The sequence below is a fragment of the Parus major genome, chromosome 3 (assembly GCF_001522545.3).
Source record: "Parus major isolate Abel chromosome 3, Parus_major1.1, whole genome shotgun sequence".
In the NCBI taxonomy this organism is placed as follows: domain Eukaryota; kingdom Metazoa; phylum Chordata; class Aves; order Passeriformes; family Paridae; genus Parus; species Parus major.
The window spans coordinates 37,563,623-37,584,279 of NC_031770.1; the positions used below are offsets into that span (position 1 = coordinate 37,563,623).

The 20,657-nt window shown below is 33.7% G+C and overlaps 1 protein-coding gene across 1 annotated transcript in view; it reads left to right on the plus strand.

Moving 5' to 3' along the window:
• The window catches only part of PACRG (parkin coregulated), a 215,193-nt gene that overhangs the window by 90,373 nt on the left and 104,163 nt on the right, over window positions 1-20,657 (plus strand). The window contains exon 4 of the mRNA XM_015621001.3: window positions 19,412-19,583. Coding sequence (XP_015476487.1) covers window positions 19,412-19,583 — 172 coding nt within the window. The remainder of the gene's footprint in view (window positions 1-19,411; window positions 19,584-20,657) is intronic.

Consider the following 20,657-nt stretch of genomic DNA (forward strand, 5'->3'; position numbering starts at 1 on the left):
CTTTCTTTGCATGTCTAGATTTCAAGTGTATTCTGGTTCACTCCAGTTGCAATCTGCATTTCTGTAGAATGACTGAAGTTGACCTCTCAAACTGTCTGGATGAAATTTCCTATTTCTGTCCATCTTTTCCAGTAATTTATTCTGTGATATCACAGTGTTCCAAATCAACATGTGTTGTTGTTTTCAGGGTTAATAAATAGGGTTTCACAGAATACAAGTCTGGAAAATGTGAATTTAAAAAAAAAAAAAAAAAAGCAGAAGGTTTCACTGGGTTGATTAGACAGGAAAAAAATTTTCTCTATAGAGAAAAGCTGACTTGAAATGGAGATGGTGTGTAATATTTAGGAACATTCGTATCCTCTTATTTGAAGATTTATTGTATCTATTCAGCTTGAATTTATATTAATCCTTTGATAAGTACATTGCATGACAGTACAATGTTATATGACTGTAAAAATAACCTTGGACTATTTAATTTGTGTGTCCTTACTGTGTTCCTCTTCAAGTATATTTACATGCCATGAAAAAATAATTCTGTTCCAGATAGATACATTACTTGTTATGGGTTTGACCAAAGTAATTAACTGGACTTAAAGGACTTTGGACATCTTTCTAGCTTGGAGGAGAAAATGTTAATTAACTTCATGTTATAATGCAAATTTCTTTATTTACAAGAAAGTGTGGAGTCCTGCTTTTCTAAATAATAGGAGAATTCAAGGATGAGAAAAAGCTTCAACTCATAACACATGCTTTTTTAGTCTTCACTGACTAAAAGTCTAATTTCAATCTTTCTTTATAGAAGAAGCTTTCTGCATAGAACATTCGCCCCAGAGTTTTTATCTGTGGAAGGAGGAGGATAGAGATGGTGTTGAAGGCAGTCTAGCCCTGATAATTGCAGCTGTGTTAATTACCAAAGAGAGGGAACAGACTTGCCCTCACAGCTGTGTCCAGTAAGGATGGGAGTTAAAAAAGAGTAGGTTAGTTGGTTAAGTTGGAGTCTGCTGGCCATGTTGTGAGGAGGATTAAGTGTGCTGTAGCAGGGCTGAGATGTGTTCTGAGAGTTGGCTTGACAACCCAGTACTGCTTTAGGATTTATCTATATCATGGATTTTTGGGGGTGCTGTCTCAAAACAGCTTCCACTGATGGACTTAAAAGGTAGTGTGATCATGGACAATAAGGTGAAGTGCTCTGTGGAGTCAGAAGAGTTTAAAGAAGCTGGGTATGGGTGCAATAAAAAAACTTGGATGAAGTTTCTTAAGGATCTGCTTTGTATTGTGTCTGCTCTGACAATGACATTTATCCTATTTTTAGAAGCTGATTAGCTCCTTCAAAAACTGGCCTGCCTCAATCACACACAAATGTGCCCAACATGAAGTTCACAAAAACTGTTAGCTCCACAGAGGTTGTACAGGTTGTCAGAAAGAAATATTGTACAATTAAGAGTTTTTCTAGAGCTTGATCCAGCCTATTATCTCATCATTAATTTCACTGTAATTTAAAAAATTATTTAAACTATTGAAAATAATAGCAAGTGAAAAAAGCAGTATGTGGATATATATATGTATATGCAGACTTTTTTTTAATTTATTTTTTTAAAGCCTTTTAGGATTTGTCATTGTCTTGGTTTGAAAAGACAGGTGTCTGCTGAGGGAGGCAAGACCCTTCCTTGAAATAGAAAAATGTAAACCTCCTCACCCCCCTGGAATTATTATAATTTTTAAATTAAGTGGCTCTCAGGTAAAGATATAGGAATAGAAATAACAGTTCCTTACTAGGAAAATAAAATACAAATGCAGTAAAACAAGAAAAAACACTGACAGAGTCAGAATACAACCTGACACCCTGTTGGTCAGGCTGTTGGTAGCAGTCTGATTAAATGGTGGCTGCAGTCCTCCTGCAGTGACAGATGTGGTTCTGTAGAAGCAGTAATCCTGTAGAAGGGTGTAGTTTTCCTCTGAAGGTCCGATAGAATGGTCTGGTTTTCTTTGTGAATCCAGTGGACAAAAGCTGGCTGTGGTGTTCTAAATCTCAGATTATATCCAGGTAGGAATGCTTGGCTCCTTCCCCTGGGTGGAGAATCTGACAACGGGGATGATGGAATTTATCAGTCCTGCAGTGAGACTCAATGGCCCATTAACAGAAGATATCACCCTGGAGGGAGGATGGGTCCTGGAAGAGATAAAGAACACTGCCCCAGCTGGTTTTAACAGCTGTTAATAGAATGCAAACTTCTGGTTACAGCTTGCATTGCAGCCCAAGACAGTAATTGTAACTGTAGGTATAGAATATTTTGATACAAGAAGTTGTTAATTTGATATGGAAAACACATTGTACAGTAAAGATGTTCAGGTTTTCATAATAATTTCAGGCATTCAAATTTCAGATGTTTGAATGTCTTAATGTCAATCTGATTTTTGGCTTGTGATATTCACTGTTTGCATGCTAATATTTTCAGAATAATTTTATTAAGAGGCATTAAATACACAATTTTCAGGAGGTTGTAGGGCTGAGAATGTGAAGCTTTCTTCTTCTTCAAATTAGGGGTTTTTTCCACTTTGCTCATGTCAGTGGTTTTCTACTGTTAGCCATCTGGAGAGTATTTTATACTATGGTAGCAAATCTTGATGAAACTCTTTTCCTTGCCTTCTGCTTTTGTTCACTGTTGAAAAACAAAGGATGATATAAAAGTACTGACACACATGGGCTTTTAGGGGCTTAACAGTGTAACAGCCTTCTTTCGTAAAATCTGGAAAGTACCATAATTATTACTCAAAAGTTACATTAGTCTTAGACTTACAGAGGGATTTTGTCCAATGTCCTATGACTTATCCTCTTTCTTCAGATAAGCAGAGGAAAAAACCCCAAAATGGCAGAACAAAAAACCTATTTTCCATGCTCAGGAAATTTAAAAGCTACAAAAAGAGATAAAATTAAACTTTCACACACTACCACCTACTTTTCTGCAAGTCAGAATATTTAAAAAAAAATATATAACTTTTTATTTTACATTCTGAAGTGTTCTGAAACATTTATAGCTACAGCTTGTATTGAGACAGTGTGTTCAGGAAGCTGTCAATATTAATATGTTTACAAAGCAGACATGAATGCAGATAATAGATTACTATGTCACGTGAAAAAAAGTGGAAAAACTCAAGTTTAGTAGAAGACAAAGAGTGTGTCTCAATTCTGCTTGCAAAATAAGAACATGTTTAAATGTGAAAACAAGAAATCACAATTCAGTTAGAACTGTTTGACATTTTGACTTGTATATTTAAATCTTCATTAATATGTTTCTGCAGTATTATAGTAAAAACCCCCAATCAACCAAAACAAGCATAGAGAAACCCCACAGGTGCAGGTGACAGAAGTAGATTTCTGTCTATTTTTCATTATATAAACTTAACCTTTTTTTATGATCTGAAAAGGAGTTGTTAACTGATGAGATGCATGTGATTCCTTTGATTTACACTGTTAGAAAGAAGATTTCCTGACATGCTGGTTTGATTCAGCTTTCACAACAGCTTGTAAGAGATAAGGAGGTTGTCAGAAAGCTATTACTGGATGCTCAGGGACTGCTTTTGAAGTTACTCTGATCTGACAACTAATGAGAAGCTTTTTTAGATAACTTACCCTTCAGTGTAGTTAGATGTTATAGTTATTCTTAGCTTTGTTTGAAAACGTCGGGATTAAGTATGGCTTTGTTTGCTGTCTTTAATATAAAATCTACCCTGCCACCAAAGGCAGTTTGTTAATTTCCCATTCCTGTTTGGTGGGGTTCTTTTGTTTTGGTGTTTTATATAATTTTTTTTTCTTTGTATAATGAAATTGGTACTCCAGGACATTTCATCAGTTTGGTGATAGATGACAATAATCCATTCCTTAGAAATTAGTGTAACTAACAAGACTTCGGAATAAACTGAGGATTTGTCTTCTGACCAGTCAGCTGGGATTTCCACAGACTTCACTGCCCACTGAACCAAACTGTCATGAGTATGATGATACAATCTTAGTTTGTTTCTGAACTGTGAAATATATGCTTGCCACAATATATCCTGGGACATTGAGGGGCTTGGCTTTACAGGGAACTCTTTCTGCCCTCCCTCTTTAAGTGCCTTTTCTTCAGAAAGAAGACAGAGGTTGAGAGAGGAAAAGGTTATGTGCTCACATGCTTTCTTCCTTGTATGGAATCTGGATGTAGCTAGGAATTATCCTAGTACTGAGGAGATGGAAGCTGTTCTTGTTCACATGCAGTATAAACCACATCTTGGTCACTGGATGGGGCCTTAGAACTTGTATTTGGCTGGTGATAAGAAATTGAAGGATTGAGTATTACTGTCAGAGGCTTGAAGTTTCACTCTTGGAGTTTTGAGAGCATATTCCACTGCAAGATAAAATATGAAATATAGTGATGAGGAAAACTACAATGCTTACAAGTATGATACTGAGGAAAGATCAAATGGTAATGATACAATGCATAAGAAATCCTCATGCAGTGGAAAGTATCATTATTGGAAACCTTATTGGTAAGAAATTATTCATCTCAAGAATCAGAACTTTAGTTTCTGGTTAAATAAAATTTTCACGATTTGAATGATACACTCATAAGGTTGTATGCTTCATTTATCTGTGTGAAAGAGAAACAGGTTTTAGCAGGCATTTTTTGGCCTTTTACTGAGGTTCAGTATCAGCAATTATGAGATTTGAGGTAGTTTGGTGCTCTTATAACAGCAGATTTATATTTCTATATTTTTTAAAGCTGCTAGCCATTATCACTTTGTCTTTTTCCATTTTTCCCACTGTCTCTTTCCTCCCTGCAGAACTTGTGCATAAAGACCAGTCTTTGGGAGTTACGATGTGTGCCAGACTCCATAGCCATTCTACCTCAGTCTGAAATAGGGACATGGCTTTTGGTTTTATAATATAAATTCATTCTCTGAAGTGAGAGGTTGATAGTTACCATCCTTTGACTGCAAAGACAAGCTCGCTTTACTTGAGATGATGGACTAGGTACGTCAACTGAATTTGCAAATGACATGAGGCTTAAACTAGTTGCTCACTTATATAAAAAGAACACAAATCACAACTTTGCTCTTTGGTTCCTGTACAGAATTGGCCCAACATCGTATCCTTAATTCTCCGTTGAAATTCCAAACCTTACATATGAGTTAATTTTAGCTAATGAAATGGTGTAGAATGTTTTTATGCTGGAAACTGTTGGTATCTAAATATTAAAGATCTTATTTTGTTCTCTTTGGGTATTGTCGAGAAGGTATCTTTTGTTATAATGATAACATCACAGCAGATAAAAACAAAACCATCAATCTTAACAGAGTATTAAGTCTGAAGGTTGATTATGATCACTTAAATCTCAATGTGTTAAATTATTTTTAGTGTTCTTTAGTCTATGAGAATATTCATCTTGAATGCTTGTCTGGTGTGATTAGAGGAAGTTGTTATAAAGTTTAATTGATCTTACTGAATTTCATAGTGTAGGAACAAAGCTTTAAGTACAGTAGCAGCCACTGAATGGTCTATCAAATATAATTTGGATTATTCAAATAATGAAAATATTTGTTGCTCTTTTAAAAAATTGATTAACCCCACTTAAAACCTTCTTGGATTCCTGCAGAAGTTTGATTAATTGTCTGCCTCTTAAGGTATTATTAGGCATAACTCATACTTAATGATGGTATAGGAAATAATAAAAAAGAATACTGTAATAGATTTTCCATAGTGTTCCAGCAATGTGTGTTCACTCTGTTTTCAAATTTACATTCCACAACCCATTTGATAGTTATTAATATGAATCTGTATCAAATTCATATTATTATTTCACTTTTCAGGTTTATCTTTCATTGCATAAAATGTAATATATGTGTTTATATTAGTCTTTATAGTACATTTCAATCCTAACTGAGCTTAAAAGCTGCCTGGAAGCTTATTGAAGTAGGGTGACAAGGAAGTCTTTGCTGACAAATAAAACATACTTCGAAAAAGGAAAATCTGTGGGAAAACCGTAGTGACAAGCATTTGGTTTTAGCTCATTACACAGCAAGGTTAATTTCCTGCCCCAGTGCTGAGACAATACAAACAGTGCTAATGTACTGATTTGGGAAAATGCCTCAGCTTAGTCTGGACAGAGTTTAATGTAGAAAAATCACTGACACACCCATTTATTTCACTTTTTTGCATCTTCCAGGTAGCAAATGAAATTACTGAATTATCGCTACAATAATGTAGGAATTGGACAGCTATGCAATAATTCAATTACTTTTTAATAAAATACTTACTGTAAATATTTGCATAATGAGTAAAAAATAGATCAAATTTTACAATTTTCACATTACATAGCACTATTTTGGTAGCTAAGAAGACAGTGAGTCTTGAGTGATTAAAGCCCAAATTCTACTCATTTTGAGCTCAGTCCATGGCAGCCTTTCTACTTTTTTATCTTTCTTTTTTTCTCTGAAGTGCAAAATTCCTAGTAAGATTGCTAAGATTACACCATGCTGCATAGTAAACACATCACGTTATAGTAATTGCTAAGGAAATAGGTCTGTGGAAGAAAAAGCACAAGGAATTTCTTCATTGGATGACTATTGTATACTGAGGTTCCTAAAAATTGAGATCCCTATTGCATTAGTCAAGTCTTTTTATAGTTATAACATATTTATACTATATAATGCCTTTGAATTATTTCTCTAAGTAAGATTTTTAACACATTTCTTCCCAGTCTGACTATATTACATTTAATTCAGAAACTATTTTGAGATTTATAAAACTAGTATGTTAATCTTCTACATTTGATGATGCTAGCATGCCCACATTTAGAACAACTCCATGTTGGGGGTTTGTGAGTCCTTCCTTTGGATATCCCAATATTCAATATTCAAAATAAATTTTAATTTCTTTCCTAAATTTGGCTGTTCACTTCTGAGACCTTATCTGTTCATTAGAATCTGTAATGTAGCAGTGAGATTTTCTGCTGGTTTCAATGATCCTGCCTTGGTAATCAGAGATTTTTACCACCATCACTAATGTTATTCTGAAGATTCATTTAGAAAAAACAAAAAAAAGGCACCCTCCATTTTCTTTTCATGGATATGCAGAATTTACATTGTTAGGATTTAATAACTTCTGGATATTTCTATTTGAGAAAAATTAATTGGATTTCCAGTAATGGGTAATAAACTTTATTGTTGGTCTCTGTTTTTCCAAATTATGTTTACCTTTAGAGAATGTGCACTAATAAGGTTACCCCAAACTCTACAGCCCTATTAACCAAAAATACATAGGAATTCAAACCTGAGAACCTGACTACTAATTGAGCATAAAACCATATCAGCTATAAATCAACTATGAGTACTGACAATGCAAAGTAGTCCAATATAGGACTTATACACAAAACAGTGTATAGAAAACCAAATACAGTGGCTTATTTTACCTGCAGTAACTCCCCTTCTGCCCCTATTATGCAGTTATATTTCATATGACCTGGGAAACAAGTATTTTTTTAAAAACTTTTAATAGTTTCTTTATATTTGACAATGGTTTTAGTCCATTTAACTTTTATATTCAACTTACATTAGTTTTTTATATATTATTACTTTTGCATATATGCTATTTAATTGTGAATGAATATAGCTATGGTCAACAGAGCATTGTGAAAAAAAAACCCATTTAAAGGCACAATTTCTCAAGTTTTTGTGTGTAACTTGTTGCCATTTATTCTTATGGCTAATGTCAAAACAGAACAACATTCCTTCTGAATTTAAAAACTCTTAAACTTAAAACTCTTAGAAGTATCAATAAAAAATTATCTTACGAAGTAAACTTACGAAGATATATAGTTAGGACACATATCAATACCATAGCTTAGAGACACATACAACATGATGTGTTGACCTCCTCATTGCGTTTTTTTAAGGACAGTTTGCAAATCCAATGACCTGATCTTCTTTCATCTTGTGAAAAACTGTTATTATAAAAATCTGCTCTTTTAAAATGCAGACTGCAACACACAGAAAGGCACAGTTCATCTTTCACTGATAAATTGAATAGAAAAGACAAAAAACTGGGCAATGATCCTGTAAAATATACACTGACTTATTGTGCTGCGTGATAGTGTATTTTGTATAATGTAATTCATGAAGCCTGCAGAGATATTAAAAGCATTGTGATAGCAACCATTTTGCTGTTATTTATTTTACTTTATTTAACTAATAGTTATTTTATAAAAGTTCAGTTTACTTTCCATAAATTTGTCTGCGGTTTACACTTTTTATTACCTTTGAAGAAAATAAAAAATCAGCCAGAACTATCATTGCCATATTCTACAGTTGTTATTTATCTGAGCTTCTGTGGTAGTTTGTCCTTGCCCATAATTTTCAGACGAGTTTTGTCTAGCCTGAATAAAAGTTCTTGAGCCAGTATGCTGGATGGTTAAAATTTAAAACACTGCTGTGGCAGGTAACCACTATACTAAATAATCTTAGTAAGCATCGTAGTCATTTTTTTTAATGGGGAGAAGTCTAATTTTGAGCTAAAACCACAAAATCTAGCTGATTTCGTAATGGCTTCTGTTTTTGAAAGGAGTTGATTAGGAACGTTTTTTGTGTTGCAGATTCCTGATATTTTTATTATATATATATATACATATATATATATATTCAGAATATTATTTTTTTATCTTCAGTTCATGTGTATTAGTGATAGGATTTTATACTGGCAACCACTGTCACAATATCTGCAGTATGGTTGGATATTAAGTACATGTATTTTGCAAGTTTCTGTAAAGACTGTGCATATGTCTGCAATGTAGATCCACAAAATATAAGGAGGATTCTGGGATCTTGGGAAAATAATTTGAAATTGTTTCTTTGTTGTTTCCAGAATTAAAAACCACTTTTAAAACAGAAAAATGTACTAATACAACGCTTTCATTTTCCTTTCTTAAATTTATCTTGACTCTCAGTAATATACACTCTCTAAACTAGAAATTAAAAACTTCTCAAACTACATATTTCTGGCATTACAGGACATATGTATTTTCAGGATAATTTAGTATTGAAACAAAATAAATATATAAAATATGTTATACCAAAGAGAGACAGACCCATTCTCTGATACTTAAAGCAGGGTCACTATTCATGGTTCTAATTAGAAAATAGTCCTTTACCAACTTGTTCAGTTGCCATGTCAGAAAGAACATTTTACCATAAGAAATTTCACTTGAACTTAGGCAAATGATCATTGTGTTTACCCACTCTACAGAAACATTTTTATTTTTTTAATTTAAAGAACAATTTTTTCTGTTACTTTTCTAACCCAACAAAATAAAGCCTTTTGAGTATTTTAGTCCATTTTAATGTTTTCCATTTTACCAAAACCACTGCTTTTTTTGGGGACTTGTTCTGTCTTGAGGAAATGAAAACAGTCAAGGAAAAAACATTTCCTTGAGAGACCAGATAAATGCTTAATAAAGAAATCAGACCTACATCAGGAAGGAGTTCTAAATTCAATTTCTTAAGTCATTTGGGCCACTTGAAATGCTATATTTGTATACCTAAGTTGATTTTTTTATGAGTATTGAGAAATTGAAAAAGATGTTTTGAATTACCAGATCGCTATGAGTGTACTCAATTATCATTGACACTAACATTTTATCCACTATATGGGGAAAACTTCTGTATGGGCTGGCATGGCAGTGTGCACAGAAATCCAAACTACTATAGCTTGATAAATTATTGCAGGTAAATGAATAATTACAATATTTAAGTTTCTGTTGAATTTGTTCACAACATATTATTAAAAAAGAAAAACAAAACAGCAGAGGTCATATGGATGTATTGACTGAAAGTCATCTGAAGACATTTCCAACTGTTAAATGCCATTTTCAATGACACTATCAATGTAACAGTTATGTTCAGGTGTCTGATTTCATAGACACCCATGTCAGATGCCACAAACCACTCTAATCTCCTCCCAAAGCTGGGTTTTTTTTTAGCTTTATCTAAAAGTAATACTACCTAATCAACTCAACTTCCTTAATAGCCTTGATTGATGCATCTGCACCTAAAATTTGCCTCGTATATGCTTTGATATATTTGATACAATATTAAAAAATTATGCAGGGCAATATCTATTGAATTATTTTTTCAAATGTGTTTCTGTTCTTCATTCTGTCTCAGTTTGTGTAGGCAATGCCAATATCCACATGTATCCTAGAAAACTAACAGGGTCGTTCATGTCACAGTATGGCCCTGAGCGTTGATGCAGCACTGTTTAAGTATGCAGATAGCACAGCCACTGCTATGATCCTGTCTTATTTGCCTAGATAATGCTCATCCATGATTCAGGATAACCATCTACCAAGACTATTTACAGCATATAATTTAAAGTCAACTACCTTGTCTTGTACCAAGAATCACAGAATTTAGCCATACAGAAATTATCTCTTCCATGGTACTGAGCATTGGGCTCAGAGAATGATTCACACCCTGTTTTGGTTTTAAGTGTAGATATAGTTCATGCAAACATCTGTTTGTCGTGCTCTTGCTCATGAGTTCTGAAAATTATGTGCTAGGCTTGAATTTTGACTTCCTTGAAATAACAGGGATTTTCATAAGGGCAGGATTTTAACTTTTCTATGGTAACACAGATGGTTTGTTCCAAAATCTGACCTTGACATTTTCTGTAATATCCTGCCTGTATTGTTTCATTGTTTGCTCTTGAAATAGAGAACACCTTCACAGTGTTTGATGTCAGCCAGCAGATGGTGCAGTATTCCCTTCCATTTCCGGGCACTGTCAATATCTGGAATTCATGCACTTAGTATTTGATTCACCTGTATACAATATACCTTTGGGGACCTTTTGGTGTTGCTAGCACATTGTCTCAGGTATTTCATTCCAATAGGTTCTGACTGAAAAATATGAAGTAACTTCAGAGCCATCTCCCAGGACTCTTGGAAGCCATGGGACAAAGGATTTCTGGTGGTTGACCTTATCTCCTCAAGACAGTCATCTGCTCCAAAACTGCTCTTGGTCCATTCTCTTTCTCAAGCACACTTGGAGGCAGTGAGAGCATTTTGGTTTTCCTCTGTACTAGTCCTGAAGTTAGTGAAGAATGACATATTATGGTCCTACTTTCTCCAACTTATTTCAGGAAGATTTGACTACATAACTTCTTTGATGGTAAGATGCGAGAGTTCCTGGCCTAGATATACAGCATTCATGGCAGTTGTCCCACTGTGTTATAGTATCTTTCTGGATGGTTATGTGGAAATGTTCAGACACTGCTCTTTCTTGGGGTGGGATGTTATTTTCATACATGAGATAAATATCAGGAGTCAGAAGCTAATAGGAACTGTATCATAAAATGCTCTTAGTATAGAAAAATCACTATTCTAATTTGGTTTTGTCATTTCTGTTATTTTTTTGTGTGTAAAAATATAAATGATAATGTTTAATTATACATTTTATATGTTTCCACAATTTCCAACACTATAAAACTGCCAGGTTTTCATTACATTTATCTGTCAAACATAACAAAAAAATTGGATGGATGAACAATTCTAGTTGTGCATTACATTGTAGAAGGTTTTGTGGTATTTTATGCTATAGTTTAATTATTAAAACAGATCTTCAGAGAGTTGTATTTAACTCTTCCCACTTTTTTATATGTGCCTCTGTCCCAGTGCTCTTCTTTATTTCTAACTTTTTTACTTTGTGGCTTTTTTATTGAAAACAAATAACTTCAAGTTAGCTTGACAAACAGCTATGCATGAAAAATTGGCAAAGAGAAAGGAAAAGAACGTCAAAAAATAAGCCAAATAATTTGGCCACCAGTTTCACTAATGAAATACAATCAGTTGACAGTATCCTGATTAATCTTCACAATTCTTTTAAAATAACATGAGCTGTTAGGCTTCATCCTATTAAAATAGTAGCATACCTTCTTTGAGCAAAATAATATTTATATCCAAAAAGATAAATTAGTTCTTCAGTGAAGTACTGCATTGTATGTGTTTTGTGGGGATGAACAAACTGGTTCATTCTTCTGATGATGATGTTTAAAATGAGCTCCAAACTGCATGAAGTAAATAAATGAAGATCAGTATATCTTCCTCAGAAGTGGTAGAGTCTTGCAACCAGCTCCATGTAGTCTTCTACCTTCAAGCTCAGCCTTGGAGAGTGGGCTCTACCTAGCCTCCTCCCCTTGCCTGGGACAGTCTTAGTGTCTTTGCTTTCACTTTCAGAGAAGAGCTGTCCACTGGTGTCTGCAAAATTGAACATTTCTTCTTTGCAATGATAATCCTCTGTGTATTCTCTAGTAAAGAATCAGTGCTTGTCTTCTGCTTCTTGCTGGTGCCTAAGTGAATCTGTTGGGGTTCTTAGATGATGCAGCTGAGGGTGGAACTTAACCTACTGCCAGTTTATAGACCCCAATGGAGGCACTAATTCCATTTTACCTCTCAGACCATATGTATATAATACATATGATATCATGTTGCTTTAAAATATTCATTTTATCTTTATGTATCATGTAATGCTCATATTAGACAATTGCAAACATGAGAGATTAACAAAATGCAGAGAAATAATGTTTTCTCTTAATCTAAAGTTTTAAACTACTGTATTTGTGAAACTCAGGAAACATATTAATAAATCACATAAAGAAAAGGAAAACAACTGAGTGTCTGAAAATGTGTTAGCAAGCCTTTGAAGAGCAAGAACGATGTAACTAGGTAAGCATACATTCTGAAGTAGCAGAAATACTTTTGTGTGCCACTGAGGTTGTCATGTGGTCCATTTTTTGCTTCAAGTGAACAATTCTCAGGTATGTTCCACATTTGTCAGAGTCATGTTTACAGAGCCCTTTTCTCAGAGTGCTTCATCTTCTGTTTATAATGCTTCCCATCAATTAAAAGAAAGGAGTCCTTGAAGTGTAATTTACAGCTATTTGCTGTATTGAAAGAATAGTATATTTTACATGCATTTTTAGAAATCAGTTCACTCAGATAATCTAATGTGATCAAAATCCAAATAAATAAGAACAAGTTAGTACTTAATTTCCTTTTCAGTTTGTCCCTTTCATTTCCAATAAGGAATCAATGAGAATAAATTCTATATATTTTATAATAGGGCAAATTGATGATATTGACAGGTGAGGTCTCATGACTACCTTGTTAGAAACCTTAATGCTTTCCTATCTGTTCTATAAATAGCTCATACATTTTAAATAATATTTAGCCTTTTCATAGCTGCAACATATTGGTAGCTCATAATGATTAATTATTTGGCTCAACTCTATTTCCTGTCACACTATTTCTATGTCACACTGAAGAAGTCCTATACTGTAACAGAAGTCCTTGCTGTTAATCTGTCACTTCATTATTGCATATCTTTATATGCAATACTTTAAGGTCTATATTCCATAATCCAAGGGTTTATTGTCATCCTTTTTTTTCCTGGATGATACACGTACTCTCCTCTATATTTGGCAAGACTTGCCTGCTCTGTATTGTCAGTGAAGTGTATATTTTAAATATTTAAATCCTGGCAGTACGATTAAAAATATTTATGAAAAAGCAGAATTAAAAACTCCTCCTCACAGAAATGTGCTAGATTATCTTCTGGGTCACATGGCTCACAGAGATTTGCATTTCTTTAATAAAAATCAATTTGTAAGTTATGATTTTATAGGAAGAGATTTCAGGCTGTTTTTTTTACTCTGTATCTGGAGAAACTTTTATTCAAATTTGTATCTTTCTTCTCCTTGCCTCCATTTCTCAGCCAGTCATTGATCTAGTTATTTAGGGAATAATATAACCTTCATGCTGACTATTAATTTTTCTCACCTCAATAACCCCAGTAAGATTAGATTGTCACCTTCAGCTGTGGCAACTGAAAAAAAAATATTTTGGTTATCATATCATGCTGGTTTCAGCTGGCATAGAGTTAATTGACTTCACAGTGGCTGTTATGGAACCATATTTTGGATTTCTGCTGAATGCAGGGTTGATAATATCGAGATGTTTTTATTATTGCTGAGCAGGGCTTGCACAGAGCCAAGGCCTTCTCCGTTTTTCTGCTGCACTAGTGAGGAATTTGGAGGTTCAGGGGAGACTGGGAGGAGACACAGGCAGGACAGGTGACCCAAACTGACCAAAGGGATATTCCAGACCATACGGCATCCTGCTCAGTGTATAAAGTGGGGAGAAGGAGGAAGGGGACAACATTTTGAGTGATGGTGTTTGTCTTCCCAAGTAACTGTTACTCTTGTAACTAACATGAAGGTAGTAGAAAATACAGTAAGTTCAAAATTATTATGTATTAAAATTTCTGTATTTTTAGGGTTTTAGGTTTTGAGTTTTATTTTTACATGAAGAGTTATTTCAAAGCTAAATTCAGATAGCCAGTATAGTAACACTCCAATGAAATTTCTTATTGCTTCTCTTACTTTATCCATAGGAGGCAAATATTTTCTTCTCTTCTTTAACTTCTTGTGGGAAGTCAAGTATATACAGAATATGTTAAAGAGGTTCTAAATACAGTTTGACTGAGTTAAATGATTTTTGTTAGGTCCCTTGCTATGATCTGTTTCTCTTCAACTCCAATAATCTTCCATTTGTTCTAAGATAAGTATATTTTAGCATTTCATTGCAAAATGCAAAATATAGGCACAACTGTCTTTTGTTTTATAAGATACAGGTGAAAACTTAGACTAAACCTCTTTCAACAGAAAATTTTCATAGTATGACCCTATTGGAAGGTAAAATACAGCAGACTAAAAAGAGAATATTTTCTTTCTAGAAAACTTGCAGGGACTAAATGCAGCAGTGGAATTGTGTTTTGAACCATTAGCAAAATTACCATGTTGAAAAATCTATCTATGCAAGTCTAGGAAATACTAGTGAGCATTACTTGCTCCATAGTGAAGATTAAAACTAACATGCCATTATGCCTCAAATATATTAAAAGAAATAAATCAAAAATTGTGAAATGCACAGGCTTCATCTTGACTATTTGTACAGGATATTGGAAAGAAAAAAAGAAAGGTTGAAAGAAATCTTGGAAGAAAAAGTGGAAATGAAGTTAAAAACTGAGACCGCCCAGAAATGTTTCTATTTTTCTCTTTTCATTAACCTAAAAAACAGGCATGAAAGTAAATATTAAGAGAAAATACTATTTTACTGAAGAATCCTTGTAAAATCTTTACAAGCCTTTCAAAAACTCCTGTTTGTCCTTATCAACCCAACAATTCCAGAGTTTCTTTACTTAATTTTAATGCCTTAGTCAAGGACATTAAATAAGTATATACACGGTTAAATACCATATTTCTAGGAGATCAAATCCAGTTTTTGGATAATCAGATCAAAGACACAGTACTATGTAATCAGTTGTGTGAAATGAGATGGAAAATTAAATTATGAGGCTTAAATACTACTTTCTAAAACTCGGGTTTGTCTTATAGTTTACTAGATTATATGAAATAAAATTCTTTAAGGAAGACAAATTATGCCATTATTGTCAAAGTTCTATACCTTAAGTTCTCTCAAACAGTTAATTTTCTTCATCTATTATGCAGATTAGCCATATAAAATATAATAAAATAAAAAAATCTCATTTTTTTATTGTCAATCTAGAATCTTTATCTGATTTTTCTTTGTCTCAGTAGACTTGCCACTCACTATGGGCTGCTTCATAAGAATAGATTCTCTCCTGGACAAATTGGCTGTGGTACTGTGATTAGTTTCCTCCCATCTTGTACATTAGTTTTATGTAATGATAAAGCAATACTAATTAACTGTTTTTCACCTAGGGAGCTTTTAGAACATATAGGGAGCCTGGAAGTTTCATGAAACAGAAGATTTTACTCATTCTATGGTTGCTTTTGTTATTTAATCATTATATATTAATTTTTATTAGTGCCTATTTACTGAAAATTCAGAGGCTTTGTCTGCAAAATTTACAAACCACTAGTAAAGAAGTTCATAATTATTGTGAGATTTATTCTTAAAATTCATAGTAATAGCATTATTTTCAGATGTGGACAAGTTTTGCCAAGAATTTGAGCATTAATCAGCATTTTTTATGTGTGGATATAAAAAACAAAAGGATTTTGTAGGCGTAAACAGAAAAAATCACATTTTTCTCTGAACAGCTGTATAATAGCCACTTTTAAAAGCTAAATAGTAAACACAGAAGGAAAGGGTTTCACACCATAGAATGTAAGACAAAATATTTCTGGCTTCCATAATGTGGGAGTTATTACAGAGCAAAAAAAGCTAAGTAAAAATTGTCTGTGTGCTTGGACAGCTGACACTTCAAGAAATAAGTTAGAAATCAAAATCGTTTTCAGAGCCATGGGAATTGCCAGCCATTTAGGGATTTCAAACTAATAGAGGAGTACACGCAAACACTTTATAATCTACAGCTTGTCATATGTCTATTTTGTAAAAGATTTCTCTTAATAAATATTTTGTGCTGTGTGTAAAAATTTGAGGTTTTTTTAAATCCTGAGGTCATATTTACCTTAAAGTTGATATATTATTTCTATGTCTATGTAATGTGCAACCATAATACAGAGCTGATAGATAAGGATAATATCTTTTATTGACCCGGTATTATTGCTGAAAAACATTGACAAGCTTCTGAATACAGAAGCTTTCTTCATATCTGAAACAGAAAAAGCATATTTCAAGCACAGAAAAAAAGCTGGAAAAAAATTGCAGAGTGTCAGAAATACCAAATCTTTGAGAAGATAACTAGCAGTTACAGCTAGGGGAGGTATTCATGAAGAGTGGGAGAAAAGAAATGAGGTGTGTGTTTGGAGCAAAATAGATGCAAATTTTGATCCGGTAACCTAATGTGGATGTGTATCAAGGATATTTTTCACTGTGGAAATGCTTTGTGATTTTGAAAGAGTTGTCAAATATTCATATAAGGAATGCATTCTAAACACCATCTTAATAAGACAGGGTGGCAAAGTGTTTTGCTTTGTGAAACACCTCCCATTTACAAAAAAAAAAACAAAAAAAAAAACTGACGTTTTACTAATTGTGTCTCTCTCTTTAACAGCTGAAGCATTTGCCAGAAACAAGTTCTCTTACAGATTTTGGTTTTGAGTTTAAAACAAAAGAATATAGATTACAAATTAAACATTAAAAAGAGATATTAGGGTTTTACTGTCCTATTGACAGAGAACATGAAAAAATTGCTTCTTCTTGATCCTGTTTTTTTGTAAATGATTTTTTGACCTCTTGATCCATTATTACCTGATACAACTTTCTTGTGACTTTTCAAGCAGACTTCTTTTATTGCCTTAATGAGTATTGCCAGTAGCATGCTGAATGTCCTCAAGAAATACAGACCCTATCAATTTAGGAATTTAAATGTCTTTTAATTCTTGTTATTTTACTTACTAATAATCAGAAGATTAATTTAATTTTGTTACTTAATTATTTTTTTATTTTTGAAATTTCTCACAAATTGACCCTGGCATATTCATAGAATTATATAATCATAGAATCATTAAGGTTGGAAAAAACTATAGTGTCCAAAGGTCAACACAGCACCACCACCATGTTCACCACTAAACGATACCCTCAAATGCCATAGTGACACATGTTTTGAACACTTCCATGGTTGGCAACTCCATCACTTTCTTGGAAAGTCTGTTCCAGTGCTTTACAACCCTTTCTGTGAAGAAATTCTTCCTAATATCTAATCTAAACCTAACCTGGAGCAACTTGAAGCCATTTCCCTGAGTTCAAAATGGCTATGAAGGCATCTGATAAAGGCATCTGAATTTTTCTTGTGAAGCAAAAAGCCAATTTGAAAAAAATTACAGAGAAGTAAACAATATATGATGTTGAGGAAACAGGGAATATGAGTTTGCTTTGTTCCTTCTTCTGGATGATCCAGTACTGGGACTTGATCTCATTCACATCAGTGAATAGGTATTATGCAATTGCCCTTTCTATCTCTTATAAGAGATTAACAATCAATGCATGTGAGGCTATGTTAGTATGTCATTGGCATTATGTCTGCCAATAGTGAGATGCTCACAGCAAATGCACAATACTTACTTTCAAGTATCGGTTCCAGTTAATATTGATTTACATGGATTGATCTGTTTCAACATGAAAGACTGAAGTCAGTAGCTCAGGTGTGCAAGATCAGGATTCAGATCTACTCAGAGTCAAACAAGGTGAAAAATGAAACATGGCCTCAGAGAATGTCTATGTGCTACTTCCTGACTGTGGGATTTACCCAAGAATTGTAAAGTTCAGTTCTTGCCTGCTTTATTTCAGAATTCCACATTTGAAATGAGACTGTGATTTCTGTTCTGAAATCAGTGGGTGAGGGTTTTTTTTCTTAACCTGACACATTTTATCTAGGATATTTGGAGCTTCAGTTTGGCCTCTGTGACAAAGCTTGTTAGGTGTGAAGAATCTTACCTGAATACTGCCAAACCTCACTAGAAAAATCATGTAGCAGCTAACCTGTGTTTTAAATACGGAAGTGTATTCTTAAAGAGATGGATTGGTCTCCAAGTGATTTGGATGATCATATCCTTTTCAGAGAAAATGCATTGCTGTTGAGTCACTCTCACCTGTATTCGGAGCTTTGACAGGCCATAAACAAACTTCTGATTCTCCCAGGCTAGCCTGAGTGTCTGTGGTAGAGTCCTAATGGGTAAAACAAGAAAAAGGAAAGAAAACTGGTGTGCAAAATCCCTCCACAGCTTGTTAAGATTAGCATACTTTGCATTTTAGGATTGGAAGGAAATTCCTATTAAAAATAGGTGCATCATTTCTCTGCCTTTTCTTCTTAGTAGAGAACCGTGGAATTTCTTTATAAATCTGCTCTTGAAATTAATAGGAAATAAACTAGGTGAATATTCAACAAATTAGGGAATTATGTAGAAATATTGATATTTGTGCTGTAGTAGATATTTGTTGCTTACAGGCTTCTTTCTCTTATTTGTTGTTTTGAGTGTCCAAGTGAAGATATAGTATCTATTTTTTTTGAAAGAGGCAGAATACTGTTCCTAAAATGACTGGTTTTATTCCTATGAGTAACTTTCAAAGTAAAATGTGTAAGCAAGAATAAAAGAATCTGGTACTGACTTATGAAAAAAAGAAAATATATGGGAGTGTATTAATTTTTATTCTCTTCTTTATTCTAGGTCCAATATTTCTGTATTTTAATATCTTGTCATAAACAACATTTTCAATATTGTTTCAATATATATGCATTCAATATATTCTGCAGTGATAAAAAATGAATTATTATTTACTAAACATGCCTGTGTAGGTGGCATGAATTATCTGTTGGCCTGATCACATTGTATTAGTACTGAAAAATTGCATTTATATGTTTATTTATTTTGTATTTTCAGGTAGAGATTGAAAATCTGGACTATCATTACTTTCTGCCTTTGTTCTTTGATGGGCTTTGTGAAACGGAATTTCCATATGAGTTTTTTGCTCGTCAAGGAATCCATGACATGCTGGAACATGGTGGAAACAAGATTCTTCCTGTTGTTCCTCAGCTCATTATCCCAATAAAAAGTAGGTGAACATGTAGGAGAAAAATCCATACATTGTATTTATATAGTGTAAATTTTTTGAAAGTTGCTTATTAAGCTGTAAGACATGACAGCCTGAATATCACATGAAGATTATTGCAAATGTGAGTAAATTTTAAGATATAATGCTAATTTTTGGGGGAAAATTATTACTTTTAATATTATATTTCCTATAATGAATGGATCAGAAAAGCTGTAAGTCCTTTTCCTTGCTTTCATTAGGTTTCTGCAATTCTCAGATTCCTGACTTCAGGGTTCCCTGATGTTCTCTGCGTGAGACACATGTGCAGACATAAACACTGAGGGACAAAGAAGTTTCTGCACCATTGTCTATTATTTCTATGAGTAACATCAGGGACATGCAGCACGGTTTGTGGAAGCACCTCCTCTCCTTTCAGAGGCAGTGAGCATGCTACCATTCACATTTGCTTTGTTGGCAATGTAGATGCTCTAAAATAAATCCAAAATATTTTTAGAGGGCCATTACTTTTAAAGTCAAATCATTTCAATGGTCTAGTTTACAAATGCACTGCCACAAATGTCAATTGCACAGACATTTGAGAGAATGAGTAGAAACGATCAATAGGAAGATCTTCATATAGCTTTGTTAATGAAGACAATAATCTGAAATTAAACACTTAAGTATCTTGGATCACCCACTTGCCAGAATCTTTTGTTTTGTGCTGTGAATCCTAAAACGCATATGTAGACAATCTGAATTTAGGCCTAATAACCAGAAAAGCTCACATCTTTGCACTTGTAACTTAGAAGGAAGTATTGTTATCAGTCAGCAGGCCAGTTCTTCTGATTGAGTCCAAAAAGAATAATCTTCATCCTAAGGAACACTGAAGTTTTCCTTTTTGAGGCTTTTACCATGCCATTAAACATAACTTCTGTGATACAATAAATCAAGGATACCTTAAACTTTGTTAAAAATGTTTCATTATGGAAACAGATTTGTGTGTCAGATCTAGAGAAATGAATGGAGCAGTCCTCCCTCAGTGTCACCTACAGAGTCCTTTTTAATGTTTAATAAATTTCCAAGTTAAACTGATTT